Source organism: Carlito syrichta, unplaced genomic scaffold, assembly GCF_000164805.1.
Source record: "Carlito syrichta isolate Samal-C Ts95f unplaced genomic scaffold, Tarsius_syrichta-2.0.1 Scaffold306782, whole genome shotgun sequence".
NCBI lineage: Eukaryota > Metazoa > Chordata > Mammalia > Primates > Tarsiidae > Carlito > Carlito syrichta.
This window is the reverse complement of record NW_007250878.1, coordinates 186727-203591: the sequence shown is the minus strand read 5'-3', so window position 1 is coordinate 203591 and position 16865 is coordinate 186727. Positions and strand designations below refer to the sequence as shown.

Genomic DNA, 16865 nt, shown 5'->3' with positions numbered 1-16865 from the left:
TCCTACTTGGAAGGCTGAGGCGAAAGGATCGCCGGAGCCCAGCAGGTCAAGGCTGTGGTGGCCGGGAGCGACCACTGCACTCCAGTCTGGGCGACAGAGTGAGACTCCAACTCAAAAAAAAAAAAAAAAAAAATTATATATATATGAAATCAGAACCATAGTAGGCCTTTACTATTAGAAAGATATTTTTCCTAATAGAGTTCCAAACTTTTCTGTCAGGTTTTTAAATCTAAAGAGAGATATAAATATTACAAGATAATTCAGTGGTTCTGAGTCAGGCTCTATGTGTCCTCAACTTATATCCATTATATGTTTATAGTTATACGATATGATTTAATATCATGTTTACTCCTTAAGAAGTGGATATAATGAGTGTTAAGGGTGCAGACTCTGGAGTCAGACTGTCTGAGTTCAAAGCCTAGTTCTACCACCTACTAAACATATACAGCTCTGGGTCTTTAAATCTTTATCTATAACTGAAAGATAGTAATAATGTCGACTTCAAATATTATGAAGATTAAATGAGATACTATATGTATGCTGCCTAGCAAGGTGCCTGACACATATTAAGTGCTCAATAAACATCATAATAAACATGCATTTTATATATTAGTGTTTATATTAATGTTTACTTTATTGTAAAATAATATCATTGCAATTATAAAAATAATATTATATCGACTCTATTTGTAAACTACACAAAGCTTGGAGTGTGGCATAGGTTGGATTCTCTGAGAAGCAGAGTCTGAGAAAAAATTTAGTATAAGGGATATTTACTGAGGAGTGCCTTGGTACCAGCATGTGTGGGGAGGAGGAGAAAGCAGCAGGATGGGAGAGAGTAGAAGTTGTGCTATACCACAGGCCTCACAACCTCAGCCAACCCCGTGGGGAAGCTCTGGAGTGAAAACGGTCCATCACGTTTGCACTGTGTGCAGTGAGAAAGCCCATCCTTTGTATCCCCACAGTTAGTCACCAAAGTACACCTTCTCCCCCTCCTCATACATGGTGTTGAGCAAGATAGTTCTCTGCAGCTGAGGCAATCCATGAAGGAGCTGACAGGGCTGTCCACTGAATACACTCCAGTAGCTGGTGTGACAAATGCTTCATTGAGGCTGGGCACAGTGGCTCACGCCTATAATCCCACCACTTTGGGAAGCCGAGATGGGAGGCTTGCTAGAGCCCAGGAGTTTAAGATAAGCCTAGACAACATAACAAGACCTCAACTCTACAAAAAATAAAAATAAATGAACAGTTGTGGTGGCACACGCCTGTAGTCCTAGCTACTCGGGAAGCTGAGGTGGAAGGATCACCTGAGCCCAGGAGATCGAGACTGTCGTGAGCTGTGATCAAGCCACTGCATTCCAGCCTGGGTGACCGAGTAAGATCCCTACTTAAACAAACAAACAAAAACAGACTGTGTGGTAAGCAGGGACAGTTAACCAACCCCTGGGTTACATGTAACTATTTTGAAAAAGATGAATTGTGAGTCAACGCTGCAGTGCCTTTAGGTACAAAAGCATGATTGTGTATGCAAATATGTGTCAACAGGTAGGACTGTGTGATTAATGACTAGCTTATTTTATTCAAAATTCTTGAGACCCTTGGTGTGTGCAGTTTGCATTCCACAATGCTGAGCAATGCTGAAGAAAGGAGAGCCACAAATAATATACAGGCTGGGCGCAGTGGCTCACGCCTATAATCCCAGCACTTTGGGAGGTTGATGTGGGAAGACTGCTTGAGCCCAGGAGTTTGAGACCAGTCTAGGCAACATAGCAATCCTCATCTATAAAAAAAAAAATCAAGAGTCTGTGGCAGAAGGATCGCCTGAGCCTAGGAGTTGGAGGCTGCAGTGAGCTGTGATGGTGCCGCTGCACTCCAGCCTGGATAACAGAGCAAGATACTGTTTAAAAAAAAAATTAAAAAGAATATACATGTATAGAGCCTGAATATATGGGATGGACTAGATGGACGCTCCAGGCCCCTTCCCAATTCCTTGTCCTGAGCATCTATTTATCTGGTGTTCATCAGTATCTTTCATAATATCCTTTGTGATAAACCAGTAAATATAAGTACAGTCATGTTTTGTTTAATGACAAAAATACATTTTTTTTTTTTTTGAGTTGGAGTCTCACTCTGTCACCCAGGCTGGGGTGCAGTGGCACACTTAACGGCCACCACAGCCTCGACATGCTGGGCTCAGGCAATCCTCCCGCCTCAGCCTTCCAAGTAGCTGGAACTACAGGTACGTGCCACCATACCCGGCAAATTTGGCAAAGACACATGTTGAGCATTACATTGTTAGGCAATTTTGTCATTGTGTGAACATCATAGAGTGTCCATACACAAACTTAAATAGTCTAGCCTACTACACACCCAGGGTACATGGTCTAGCCTATCGCTTCTAGGCTACAAATCTGTACAGCATTTTACTGTGCTGAATACTGCAGGCAGTTGTAACCCCATGGTAAGTACAGTTGACCCTTGAACAACTCAGGGATAAGAAGTGCAACTCTTCCCCTTCCCACAGAGTCAAAAATCCATTTATAACTTTTGATTCCCCCAAAACTCAATAGCCTACTGTTGACCAGAAAGAAGCCTTATCAATAGCATAAACTGTTGATTAACACATAGTTCAGTTGTATTACTACATACTGTACTTAAAATAAAGTTAAAGGAAATGTGAAGAAAATCATAAGGAAAATATATTTACCATACTGTACTGTGTTCATAGATATCATAAGCGTATGTCGCCTGTTTATAATCATCTGTCTGAACTGGTGGCATCTGCAGCTGCAGACCTCAGTCTTCAGTACATACGTATCCAGCAATTAAACTTTTCTGTAATGTCATGACTTGTCTCTGCTTCTTGGAGCATTTCCAGCATCACAAGAGGCGCTTCACACGGGTCCCATGGTGTTAAGTCAAGGTTTGTGGCATTGCACTAAACACAGCAGAAACATACAAGAACTGCGCGAGGCGACTTTTTACTGAGATATGTAGTTTACGGCAGATGATCCTTTCATGTGGACATGATCAGCATAGCAGGGTGTTTTAAATGGATACTTGCAACACCTGAGCCCACTGTGATAGCAGCACGAGGTAGCTATGAAATCATTACAAAAGAACAGTATGTACTGTAGTTAATTTTAGTTATGATTTATTATGACATCTTGACATTTGTTTACATTTCTCCTGACTGTGAAAGGTGCAATGTATGGCCTGTGTAAGTTCTGTTAATTTTTTATACTAGATTTATGTATATTTTATGGTAGCAAATGATAGACTAGTATCTACATTATATTTTATGCATTCATGGTGTACCTTTTTTTTTAAAGTTTTTGATATTCCTAGTTTACATGATTCATGTTTTTTCAAATTGTTGCAAATCTCCAAATAATTTCTAATATATTTATTTAAAAACATCCATGCATAAGCAGACCCATACAGTTCAAATCCATGTTCAAGGGGCAACTATATTTGCGTATTAAGATACATGTGAACAATGGAAGGGTACAATAAGAATATAGTATTACGATCAGATGGGACCACATGGTATATGTGTCCAACACTGTAATGTCATAATGTGGGGTATGACTGTATAGTATTTCCCTGAGTTTTGTGAGCCCCTCTAGCAAATTAATTGAACCCGAGGAGGGGGTTATGCAACCTGCAACTTATAGCTTGTTGGTCACAAACACAGATAAAACAACCTGGAGCTTGCAACTGGCATGTGAAATGGAGGCCATCTTGTGGGACTGCGCCCTTCACCTGCAGAATCTTTCGCTATCTCCACGTAGTATCAGAATTAGAGGACATCGCCGGGCTCGGTGGCTCAGCCTGTAATCCGGCACCTTGGGAGGCTGAGGTGAGTGAATTGCCTGAGCCTGTGGGTTCGAGACCCGCCTGGGCAACTTGGCGAGACCTCATCTCTACAATAAATCAAAAAATCAGCCGGGTGTGGTAGCGCGCCTGTAGTTCCAGCTACTTGGAAGACTGAGGCAGAAGGATCGCCGGAGCCCAGCAGGTGGAGGCTGCAGTAGCTGGGAGCGGCCACTGCACTCCAGTCTGGGCGACAGAGTGAGACTCGAAGTCAAGAAAAAAAAAAAAATTAGAGGACATCCAGCTGGTGTCTGCTGCAGAATGGCTTGTGTGCATACTGATAGCAGACAGGTGTTGCTAGAGTCTAGAGGAAAAAGTTTGTTTATTCCTGTATTCAGAATGGGGTTCTAGAGAACATCTTAAGTCGTTAAGAATAGATGTTCTGGCTGGGCTTGGTGGCTCAGCCTGTAATCCGGCGCTTTGGGAGGCTGAGGTGAGTGGATTGCCTGAGCCCGCGGGTTTGTGACCCTCACGGGCAACTTGGGGAGACCTCATCTCTACAATAAATCAAAAAATTAGCCAGGCGTGGTAGCGTGTGCCTGTAGTTCCAGCTACTTGGAAGGCTGAGGCGGAAGGATCGCCTGAGCCCAGCAGATCAAGGCTGCGGTGGCCGGGAGCGGCCACTGCACTCCAGCCTGGTTGACAGAATGAGACTCCAACTCAAAAAAAAAAAAAAAAGAATAGATGTTCTAAAGCCAGACTGCATGGGTTCATATCTCTGTTCCACCACTTTGAGTGTCACTTTACCTCTCTGTGCTTCAATTTTCTGCCTATTAAATTGGGATAATACCACCTCACAGGGTGATCGTGATAGTTGTATCAGTTAATCAATACACATAAAGCATTTAGGACAGTGTTTGGAGCGTTCATAAGCACTCAATAGCTGACATAAAGTAGAAGAGGGTGAGGAACAGCTTTTAACTTATATTCAATTATATATATATGACCTTTATATGGATCTTTTCCGTATTTGTTGTAGGCAAAATAAGAGGAAGTCAATTTAAACTATAAAAAATTGACAGTAGATAAAAAATTTCCTATTAAAAATGCAAATCATAGCTGGGTGCGGTGGCTCACACCTGTAATCCCAGCAATTTGGGAGGCTGAATTGAGAGGACTACCACTTAGGGTTTGAGTCTAGGCAACTTAGTGAGACCTCATCTCTACAATAAATCAAAAAAATTAGCCAGGTATGGTGGTATGCACCTATGGTTCCATTTATTTGGAAGGCTGAGGCGGAAGGATTGCCTGAGCCCAGCAGGTCGAGGCTGTGGTGGCTGTGAGCATGCCACTGCCCTCCAGCCTGGGCAACAGAGTGAGACTCCGACTCAAAAAAAAAAGGCAAATCATGACTATGGGGCTACATAGCATGTAACTGAGTTTAGCCTAAGAATGGTATTTTCTAAAAGGAGGACAAAAGTTCTAAAAAAAAAAAAATCAAGTTTGAATCTAGTACACGGTCATCTACCACCTCACTTGCCCAAGAGACAGTCCGAAAACTAAAAAAACTTGGTGTTCTACTGAGGGACTTACAACAAATTAACAATAGCTGATGTCTATTACAATAGGACCTGAAGGGTTCCTTTCTCAGTACAGAGAAAACAGAACCAATGGGGAAAACTGCTTGTTTACACTGCCAACAAAGCTACTTCCTCTAGACTCAAGATCATAGGGAACCTGGATTTTATTTCTTTAACTTAGTTTTGAAATATATAAACCCTTCCATCTCTAAGTTACAGTTCTCTTCATCAAATGAAAATGTTTACTTCCGATCTTTGTTTTGAGGATTAGAGGTTTTAAACTTCCTTAAAGATAATATTAAAAAGTCATTAATCGAACAGAAGCAAATTAAGTTTCTAGAAGTTTTAAGACTGGTACTGCATATGGTTTCCTCTGAGTCATTGTTGTCACCCAAAGTTACAATGTGCTCATATTTCTAGAGACCCTAATTCTATTTTCAAGCTGACTACAATTTCCCTTCTACAAGGATTACAATAACATGAATATAAAATAGAATGTTTTAGGCAGCAATTATCTAAAATATGGATGCTCTTAAGGATGCATTCTTAAAATTGGTGGGGCAAAAAAAAAAAAAGTTTTGTATAAAGCACAAAAATATATTCAATCCACAAAGAGATATATAGTAGGGCAACCCCCTTAGGTCCTCTCCTACTCTGGGAGCTTTTCTGTCCTCTCAATAAATCCTGCTTTCTCAATAACAACAAAAAAAGAGATATATAGTATATGGTTGGAATTAAAATTTCACGAGAAGGTGATTAGAAAAAATATTTAAAAAGTCTCATTAGGAAGGTGACAAAGAAAAGCTACTGTGAGGATTAATTTGCTAAGTCAGAAATACCTAAATTAACTACTTTTTTCTTTTGAGTTGGAGTCTCACTCTTATCACCCAGGCTGGAGTGCAGTGGCACGCTCACGCAGCCTCAACCTTCCTCAGCCTTCCAAGTAGCTGGAACTTCAGATGCACGTCACGCCTGGCAGTTTTTGTGATTTATTGTAGAGACGAGGTCTCACCAAGTTGTCCAGGCTGGTTTCAAACTCCAGGGCTCAGGTAACTACATTTTTAATAGTTCAGAATCCCTGGGTCAAACAGAAAATCATGGCTATTTGCATTTCTAACCAACGTTCTTGTGAACGGGTACAATTCTATGGCCTTTGTTTCTCCTAGGCAAAGTCACTAAAATTATTCCAGTGTAAGGAAAACACTTGGATTAATTTTTAAAAGAAGAATTATAAGTCATTAAGTTTATAACACAGAGTACAAACCAAGAAAGTACATTTATTTAAATTACTAAAATAGCTTTTAAAGTCATTTACAGACCAGTTGCTACAATTATTTTTCCTGAAAGATATAAGTAACATATTAACCACTTTAACATTATTTGGGTCAGTGAAACATTTAATATAAACTTTTTTCTCCATATAATATGTATGTATAAAATAAGCCTTTTCAAAAACTTGTTTTATAATCCTCTATAATTAAATCAGATTATTGACTTCTGATAGTCAGGAACAAATTACAATAAGGGGTATAAATGTATGAATACTGGCAGTCCTAGTGGAAAGAAATTAGACCACCTTCTCCTACCAGTTGTGGGACCCTCAAGGGGTAAATGATGAAGTCAAGACTGATTATAAAACAATATTTTCATTTCAAGGTTTGTGGAGAGCAAACAAGGTGGATTTAGAATTTTAAGATTTTTAAGAAAACCAAAGCAGCTGACAGACGAGAAAACTCAGTTATAGAAGCAAAGTTAAAACTAAAACACTATAGTAGTACAGAAATATATTTAACACCCTTCATGTGGTAAAGTTCATTCTCTTAGCTTGAGGCACTCAATACAATTTATTGTGTGCATAGTAAATCTTTATATGTTATGGAGTGTCATTAAATGACTTAGACTGTAACAAGTAGACACGCAAAAAATTAAATCTTTCTTTAATAGCACACAATAGGTGGTTAACAAATGGTTCACCAATTCCTAAAACCGTATTTCTTCCTTCAAAACAAAAGTTTCAGGATATGTCCAAAATAAACTGCTCTGAATTTGCCTACCCTTAAGAGTCAAGTGAACAAATACGTTAAACCTCATGATACACATGCTTTAGAAATCCTTGGGAAGATCAAGAATTTCGTCAAGCTTAAAAAAAAAAAGAAATATAAAAAACAAATCCCAACAGAATTCACTGAGATAACAGTTCATGTACCTGTTTGACTACGTACATCTCAATGGCTTATTGTTACATTTCATCTTGAAGAGCATTTTTTTTCTCCTTCACCTTCCCCATTACACAAATTTTTTTTCTCTTTACCCTCCAAAAAAAAAAAAAAATCCAAGACACATACTGAGATGACCTTTCATTACTTCTGTTCCTTTAGGCAGAAGGTGACTAACCACTCATACCTAACTGGTATAAAAGGGAAAATTATGGAAAAATCCATGGTTACATTTAAGGAGCTATCTTACTAATAATGCAACAAACTTTGTGAAAAATCTAAATTAACAAATCGGGAAGATTCTTAAGAAAGGATCTTTCACTGGTCACACCATAAGAGTAATAATTTCAGCTCAGAATCAAAATCGATTCCCTATGGAGCTACGTGTAATTTACACTCCTAAGGTATCCTTAACATAGCTCTCAACAAACGATTCTTTCTCTCATAGAATAGAAATAATTAGGCTGAATAAGTAATTTAGATGTTTCATGTTTATATAAGAACTTAACTTCCTTTAAAAAGAAACCAGTTCTTCCAAAAAGAGCTCTGAATCTTGTCTCTGGTTAGAAAGTCTGAAAAATTCTCAGAACTTGAGACATGATCTTCTCTTCTTTCACCTCTTATAAGCAGATGCCCCCTTTGAGGGCATTTTCAGGTTGCACAGGCAGGACTAAGTGAGAAATACGGCTCCAGAGGCCATTCAACTTGTCTGAGTCCATATGATCATAGGAGTTGGGTGTGTTAGAGTTGGTGAACTTGACTTTGAGGAAGTCCCTCACTTTTTCTTCAATTTCCTTTAGGCCAAGACTGGTTCCCAGTGTCTCTTCCTCTAATAAGACAGTAAGGACTAAGGCTACATCTTTGAAGGCTGCGTTTTCATGGTCACAATATTTATAGAAGATCAAAGCAGAGCCTGCAGGCAGTGACTCGAAACGGTGCACCACAGCTGCGTTCTGGCCATTTTTGAATCCATTGCTCAGTTCCTGGTCGACTTCTAGTTTGACAGTATCGCTGTCTTGAGCAGCTTTGTCTGCTCCATCAATCCGGATGGCAGGAACACTCCGGAAGGAAGAATACGCATCAGCAATTTGTTCACTCAGACACCTAAGTGCTTCTTCAGCATCACGGGCAGCAGTGAGCAGCAAGATAGCAGGCTGAGGCCGAGGATGGGAACTATTAAGGTGTTTTTCCAGTAATGTCACACTCCTTCTCCACAGCTTCTCATCTTGACCTTGGTACTTAATCATAAGTTTTTTCATCTGGTGCTGGAACTCTTGAACAGCCATGGTTTCTACCTCAGAAGTGGGAAAGATCCAAAAACTCACAGAGGCAAGAAGAGGTATCAGGAAAAGTAGCCACCACCAATTCATCTTGACTAAAGATGCATTTCTGGGTTGTCCAGTCACTTCTGCTCAGAAAAAAAAGAAATGACAGATATAAATACCATTTTCCTAGCTGCAAGGGCAAGTGAATTTTAAAATCAATATTAATCACACATTTAAAAGAGGAAAGACTTAAAGAAAATCTCATACCGGTAGGCATTGAGTTACTAATTGTTGGAAGAGAAACTGTATTAAAAGACACTTAATAAAATATTTTTTAACTTAGAAACTCAGCAATTCGCATGGCTAATTATCCAAGGTAGAATAATTCTAAAGTATACAAAGGAATACAGGAAATAAGGCAATATAAGTGAACATCTTCCATCTATTATAATAGCTAGCTGTCCCTTTAGATTAACTGCACTGATACATATCTTTTCGTGGTATACAAGTGAACACTGGTAAAATTTAGTTTGTAACTCACCCTTAATTATCATTGGCAATAATGATAATATCAATTTACATTTATCTAGTGCTTTTCAGCTTATAAAGCAGTTTCTCATATTCTACTTCATTTAATCAGTTAATAATATGGTTGGGCATGCTGGCTCATGCCTGTAATCCCAGTACTTTGGGACGCGAAGGCGAGAGACCTGCCTGAGCCCAAGGGTTCAAGACCAGCCTGAGCAACTAGGTGGTGAGACCTCATCTCTACAATAAAATAAAATGAAGTTAGCTGGGTTTGGTGGCACATGCCTGTAGTTCCAGCTATCCGGAAGGCTGAGGCAAAGGATTGCCTGAGTAGCTGTGAGTGTGCTACTGCCCCCCAGCATGGGCAACAGTGCTCCAATTCAGCAAAATAACAATATAATAGTGGCAATAACAATTTTACACCTTTATTTATTGACTGACTGCTTTAGGCTAATAATTGCATTAGGGACCTTATATAGAAGCAGTTCTCAAAGTGTAGTCTATAGGAGTACCTCAAGAACCTATTTTAGTGGGTCTATGAGATTAAAGTTATTCTAGTAACACTAAGATGTTATTTGACTTTTTCCATAGTGCTGACATTTGCACTGATAGTGCAAAAGCAATGGTGGAAAAACTCCTGATACTTTAGCAAGATCACAGAGAAGTGGCACCAGCTGCTCTAGGACAGTCATTGTATTTTTCACTGCCATGCATTCAAGATGAAAAGGGGGGGGGAGTTTCACTTAAGAATGTCCTTCATGAAGCAAAAAAGTGATTTATCTTATCAAATATCAGTCCTTGCATACATATTTTCTCAATATTCCATGTGAAGATATAGGAAGTTTACATAAAGCACTTCTGCCACATAGCACAGTACAATGGTTGTCTCAAGGAAAATAACTTTGTGCAAGTGAGTTGCTGAGTTAGCACTTTTTGAATGGAATACATACCATTTTTTACTTGACAGAACAAGTAACAAACCATAGTTAGTCAGACTTGTGTATTTGGTATACATTTTCGACCAAATTTCCCTAGAAGCCTGTTACTTCTAGAAAAACAACTGACAATATTTGTTGTCAATTATAAAATTCAAGTTTTCAAGTGAAAATTAGAATTTTAGGACTGAGCACAGTGGCTTATGCCTGTAATCCTAGCACTCGGAGAGGCTGAGGAGGGAGGATTGTTAGAGACCAGGACTTTTAAGTTGCAGCGACCTATGATCACGCCACTGCGCTCCAGCCTGGGCAACAGAGACTCTGTCTCTTAATAAATATATATGTGTGTATATACAAATATATGTATATTTTTAAATTTAAAAAATTAAAGAAAAAATAAAATTAGGATTTTAGAAATATATATGCCACCATGAACTTGACAGCTCCCAATACTGTATTGTAATTAAAGCCTTTTTTTTTTGAGACAGGGTCTCTAACACTAGGCTGGAATGTAGTGGCATGAACATAGCTCACTGCAGTCTCAAACTCCTGAGCTCAAGCAATCCTCCTGCCTCAGCCTCCTGAGTAGCTGGAACTACAAGCATGTGCCACCATACCTGAATAATTTTTAAAAATTTTATTGTAGAGACAGGTTCTCACTATGTTGCCCAGGCTGGTCTTGAACTCCTGGTCTCAAGCGATCCTCCCACCTCAGCCTCCCAATGCCCTGGGATTACAGATGTGACCAGCACAGCTGGCCAAAAGACTTTTTTTTTTTTTTGAGTTGGAGTCTCACTATGTTGCCCAGACTGGAGTGCAGTGGCCGCTTCCGGCCACTGCAGCCTTGACTTGCTGGGCTCCGGCGATCCTTCTGCCTCAGTCTTCCGAGTAGCTGGAATTACAGGCACGCACTACCACGCCCGGCTGATTTTTTGATTTATTGTAGAGCTGAGGCCTCGCCAAGTTGCCCAGGAGGGTCTCGAACGCGTGGGCTCAGGCAATCCACTCACCTCAGCCTCCCAAAGCATGAGATTACAGGCTGAGCCACCGAGCCTGGCCAAAAGACTTTTTAAAAAGTTTTTAAGAGTTAAAAAATGGGATCTTTTATATTATATTACAAATTGTGTCAATATTTGGAAGAGCTGCATATCTTAGTGAACCAATACTTTGAAATGACCAATGTATGATACTCCATTCAAAGTATTAATACAAGGCCAATGGATTTTAATGTAATAGAGTACAGAAAGTTCACTGACATTGATTGAGATTTCAAATAACATTTAAGAAACTACCACTTGTTGAGTTTTGGAGTGCATTAAAAAAAGAATATCCAAAATCATCGAAAAAGGCTATTAAAATTCTTCATATCTGTATGAAGTTAGATTTTCTGCAGATACTTCAACCCAAATAATATACTCTAACAGATTAAATGCAGAAACAGATATGAGAATCCATTTTATTAAGCCAGGCATTAAAGAGATTAGAAAAAATGCAAAGCAATCTATCACTCTTCTTACTAAATTATTTCAAAATAAATAAATATTTTTAAATTGTTCCAACTTTAATTTTCTAGGTAAATATGGATAGGTATAACTCATATGAAATTTGCTAGTCGGGTGTGGTGGCTCAAGTCTGTTATCCCAGCACTTTGGGAGGCTGAGGAGAGAGGACTGCCTGAGTCCAGGGGTTAGAGACCAGCCTGGGCAACTTGGTGAGACCTCATCTTTACAATAAATCAAAAACAATCAGCCGGGTGTGGTGGCTCCCACCTGTAGTTTCAACTACTTAGAAGGCTGAGGAGGAAGGATCACCTAAGGCCAGCAGGTTGAGGCTGTGGTGGCTGTGAGTGTGCCATTACACTCTAGCCTGGGCGACAAGAGTGAGACTCCAGCTCAAAAAAAAAAAAAAAAGAAAGAAGGAAATTTGTTCACTGCTATGCGAGATAAATAGTCCAATCTAGTTTGAATATAGGTCTGTGGACTCCAAAACTCATTAGAATTCTTTTTTTTTTTTTTTGCTGCAAAAGGCTTTATTTTTATTTGGCCCAGGGCAGTTAAAAAGCTGCCCAGTGGCTGGAGGGGGAGGTTTAGGCAGAAGAAGCCCTGATACTTTGAGAGGGGGCCCCCCAGAGGCCGCTGGCTCCTAGTCGTGCTTGAGGGTGAGCCTTTCGAAGAGATACTTGCCCAGCCCAGACTCGGGCCTGGCCAGCCTGCGAAGGTTGGTCAGGTGGTCATCCATCTTCTTGATGAGTTTCACCTCCTCATCTAGGAAGGAGTTCTCCAGGAAGTCACAGAGATGGGGGTCTATGGATCCCAGGACATGAAGGTTCAAAAGCGCTTGGTTCAGGATCTTCTCTAAGGCCATGGCAGCTTCCATGGCATCCAGGGTTTTACCCTACTCATCTTGAGAGGGCTTCTGGATATCCTGGAAGAGGGTGTGGCTGCCACGCTGGTTTTGCATCTTCAAGAGACGCTTGGCGCCCTCGCGCTTCTCCTCCGCCCACTCGCGGAAGAAGTGGCCCCGCCTTCCAGAGCCACATCCTCGTGGTCGAAATAGAAGCCCAGAGAGAGGAAGGTGTAGGAGGCCTGCAGATGCAAATTGACCAGGCTGTTGATGGCTGCCTCCACCTCGGTGGAATAATTCTGGCGAACTTGGGAGCTCATGGTTGGTTGGCAACAAGGAGCTAACTGCAAAAATGGTGGTTGCTGGTCCCAGAAACAGGAGGTAGTCAAGAAGGTGGTCTCGGAGGTTGCGAGTGGAGAGGAGATGGGAGGGCAGTGGGTGGCTGGAAGAGAGGGAGTCCCCAGGTCTGTTCCGTCCAAACACTGTTGAAGCAAGAGACAGATCCGGGGGACCACCGAATGTGCTGCTAGATTTCTGTTATATCATGCTATGTACTATCTTTCTTCTAATTCAGCATGATTCCTCCAGTTAACAAGTTAACAGTATTAGTAGCTTTACTTATTAAAATTTACTTTTGGTCTTTTTTTTTTTTTGAATCAGAGTCTTACTCTGTAGCCCAGTCTGGAGTGCAATGGCACGCTGCTCATGGCCACTACAGCCTCTACCTGCTGGGCTCAGGTGATCCTTCTGCCTCAGCCTTCCAAGTAACTGGAACTATGGGCATGTGCCACCATGTTTTTTGATTTATTGTAGAGTTGATGTCTTGCCAAGTTGTCCAGGTTGGGCTCGAACCATGAGCTCAGGCAATCCTCTCACCTCGGTCTCCCAGAGTGCTAGGATTACAGGCATGAGCCACCATGCCCAGCCTTACTTTTGGTCTTAAGGACAATAAGGTGAGGGGGAATACCAGATGTCTCATACAGATTGTCCATAAAGAATTTCACTGCTAGTAAATTTATTTATTTCTTTCTGAGTTGGAGTCTCACTCTCACCCAGACTGGAGTGCAGTGGCATGCTCCCGGCCACTGCAGCCTCGACCTGCTGGGCTCCAGCGATTCTTCCACCTCAGCCTTCCAAGTAGCCGGAACTACAGTACACACTACCACGGAACTACAGTACACAATTTACCACTGGCTAATTTTTTTTGTTTATTGTAGAGACAAGTTTTGTTTATTGTAGAGGCAAGACAAGTCTTGCCAAATTGCCCGGGCTGGTTTCGAACCCGTGGGCTCAGGCAATCCACTCACCTTAGCCTCCCAAAGTGCTGGGATTACAGGCTGCACCACCGAGCCTGGCCAAAATACTTATTTTTCCTCTCCGAAGTGCTTAAGACACGATTTTTCAAATAGCATCAAGTCATACTACTGTCAAGAAACATTACCAAACATTAAAGATCACCAGTTTTAGAGACTCAATAAAAACTGAATAGACAAACTTACGTTGGCTGGAGGTTGCTGAAAACTGGTTTCTAAGATCTGATTTTTGAATGCTGCCATCTAATAATAGGAGAAATACAAAAAGTGTTATCAACTTATGTTTCATACTTTGAGTATTTATTTCAAATAGAGAAAGATACAAATTCCTCCAAGAAAAAAGAAGGCAAAGATCAGTTAAAAGCAGAAGAAAAAGCAGAATATCTGAGAGCCCATTATACCTAAGACCTACTTCTTTCATAGTTCTTTACAGCATGTAGTAGTCTAGCACAAAGCACACACTTATACTTAGTTTTGAGAGATAGCCTTGAAGTATTAGATCCATAATTATTTAATTGGATTGGTAAAATTTCTGGGATTAAGTTAAGAGGACAAAGAAAATAAGCACACCATAATAAAAGGAAATATATTATACCATCTGAAAAACTGCCATATAGAGAACTCTTGCCTGGTGAAGACACTGTAAAGAGGGAGGAAAAAAAGGACAACGTATGGATTATGGCTTACTGGGCTAGCTGGGTAAGGTGTCTTAATATAATACTCACTTGGATCTTCATGTTTTTCTACCTCAAACTGACTGAAATATTTCCTCTGGGGATTCTGATCATTTCAAATATTAGTAATGTTTTAAAACTGACATTAAAATGCTTTCCATCATTTCTGTTAATAGACAAGTAATTATGTAATTCTGTTTTAGGTTTGTGGTTAAACAATGGAGCTCCAAAATAATTTTTTCACAACTCCATCAAATCCCTACTTCCATGATTACTTTAGAAAATAAATGTATAACAATCTTAATTTTTCCCTTTCCCCCTCCATCCTTTTTAGTATGCCCACAGGTTTTAACATGTAAGAGAGAAAATGGAGGGACAGGGGTCAGAAGGTGGAAAGGCAGAGTAAGCTCATCTGTATGACCTACATTTACCTGAATAGCCATCCATCACTTGCCTGGAGTTTAAAATTTTTAAAAAATATATAATTGATCTTTTTGGTGTTTTATTTCTGATATGTTACTTCTACACAACCCTCAAAGCTCAATATAACACCTATATATGGCAGGTGGCCATCAACTAATGTGCAACTATTTAAGCCATATTAAATATAGTAACTTAATAGCTGGGCTCGGTGGCTCAGCCTGTAATCCCGTGCCTTTGGGAGGCTGAGGTGAGTGGATTGCCTGAGCCTGCGGGTTCGAGACCCGCCTGGGCAGCGAGACCTCATCTCTACAATAAATCAAAAAATCAGCCGGCGTGATAGCGCGTGCCTGTAATTCCGGCTACTCAGAAGGCTGAGGCGGAAGGATCCCCGGAGCCCAGCAGGTCGAGGCTGTGGTGGCCCGGAGCGGCCACTGCACTCCAGTCTGGGCGACAGAGTGAGACTCCAACTCAAAAAAAAAAAAATAGTAACTTAAGATAAAGAAAGTAGAAATGCAAACAGATAAAATACTAAAAATTAGCTATCAATTTAGCAACTAAAAAGATTTATCTCTACATTTCAATCAGAGGTCCAATATAATTATTTTTCCTTCTGCACTACAGTGTCCACTTATTATAAGAGGAAATAAAAATTATATAAACATTTTCTGATAACAGTGTGTACTAACTTCACTCACCTGGAAGTCATTTATCTGATATTAATTATTCAGAATATGTAGTTAAAACTAAGAAATGACATAAGTACTTCTTATACTAAAACTCAAGCATTTTTATTTCCAAGAGTATCTCTTCAAATTTAATTTTAATGTTTGATTATGGTTATAAACTTAATTCTAATAAGCTGAATAATTAACATTTGGTTTACTAACTATGACAGGTCAGGAAGAGCAAATTATATGAGGAAGTGTTCTTTTTTTTGTTGTTGTTGGAGTCTCACTCTCTCTCCCAGGCTGGAGTGCAGTGGCATGCACATGGCTACCGCACCCTAGACTTGCTGGACTCAGGCGATCTTCCTGCCTCAGTCTTCCAAGTAGCTGGAACTAAAGGCGTGTGCCACCATGCCCAGATAATTTTTTGACTTATTGTAGAGACAAGCTCTCGCCATATTGTCCAGGCTGGTCTTGAACCCGGGGGCTCAGGCAATCCTCTCACCTCTGCCTCCCAAAGTGCTGGGATTGCAGGCATGAGTCCTGTGCTCAGCTGGAAATGGTCTTTTAATAGCAGGCACACACTCACAGTGATAAGAAATGGCAGTCGACAAAAAAGCAAGGGCCAAAGTGATTTTGTTATAGACAGCTAAAGAGGTCAATTATATGCACGGTAAAACTTCAATGCTGCGAAAAAATAAACTGTGACCACTGCTACTTTACTGATGGAAAAACAGAGCCACAGAGGTTATCTTGGCCAATTACAGAGTTAATCATCTATGAATAAGAGATACATCATGGGGATTTTTACATTATCTAAATAAAAGTAAGGAAATACCTGATGATCTCTAGATATATACTGTGGCTACATAAGAAGGGTTAGAGGTTAAAGGTCATTTAAGGCGGAGACTATATATGAATTTATTATTATTATTTTTTTGAGTTGGAGTCTCACTCTGTCGCCTAGACTGGAGTGCCGTGGCCGCTCCCGGCCACTGCAGCCTCGACCCGCTGGGCTCCGGTGATCCTTCCGCCTCAACCTTCCAAGTAGCTGGAACTACAGGTGCGTGCTACCATGCCTGGCTGATTTTTGGATTTATTGTA

At 40.4% G+C, this 16865-nt stretch overlaps 1 protein-coding gene and 1 pseudogene across 8 annotated transcripts in view; both read right to left on the bottom strand.

The window, feature by feature from the left end:
* Positions 1-6652: 6652 nt before the first annotated feature.
* The window catches only part of TOR1AIP1 (torsin 1A interacting protein 1), a 39020-nt gene continuing 28807 nt past the window's right edge, over positions 6653-16865 (bottom strand). For 5 of the 7 annotated variants that reach the window (XM_008063358.2, XM_008063359.2, XM_008063361.2 and 2 more), the window contains 3 exons: positions 14595-14639; positions 14186-14242; positions 6653-9023 (listed from right to left, as the gene is read on the bottom strand). In XM_008063358.2, the coding sequence (XP_008061549.1) occupies positions 8236-9023; positions 14186-14242; positions 14595-14639 (890 nt within the window). In that variant the 3' untranslated portion in view covers positions 6653-8235. The remainder of the gene's footprint in view (positions 9024-14185; positions 14243-14594; positions 14640-16865) is intronic. The other 2 variants (XM_008063360.2, XM_008063363.2) reach the window with 1 other exon arrangement.
* Positions 12486-13665, bottom strand: LOC110596097 (annotated as a pseudogene). Its single transcript, XR_002482270.1, has 2 exons — positions 13618-13665; positions 12486-13220 (listed from the first exon to the last, which is right to left on the bottom strand). The product of XR_002482270.1 is annotated as a ferritin light chain pseudogene (transcript).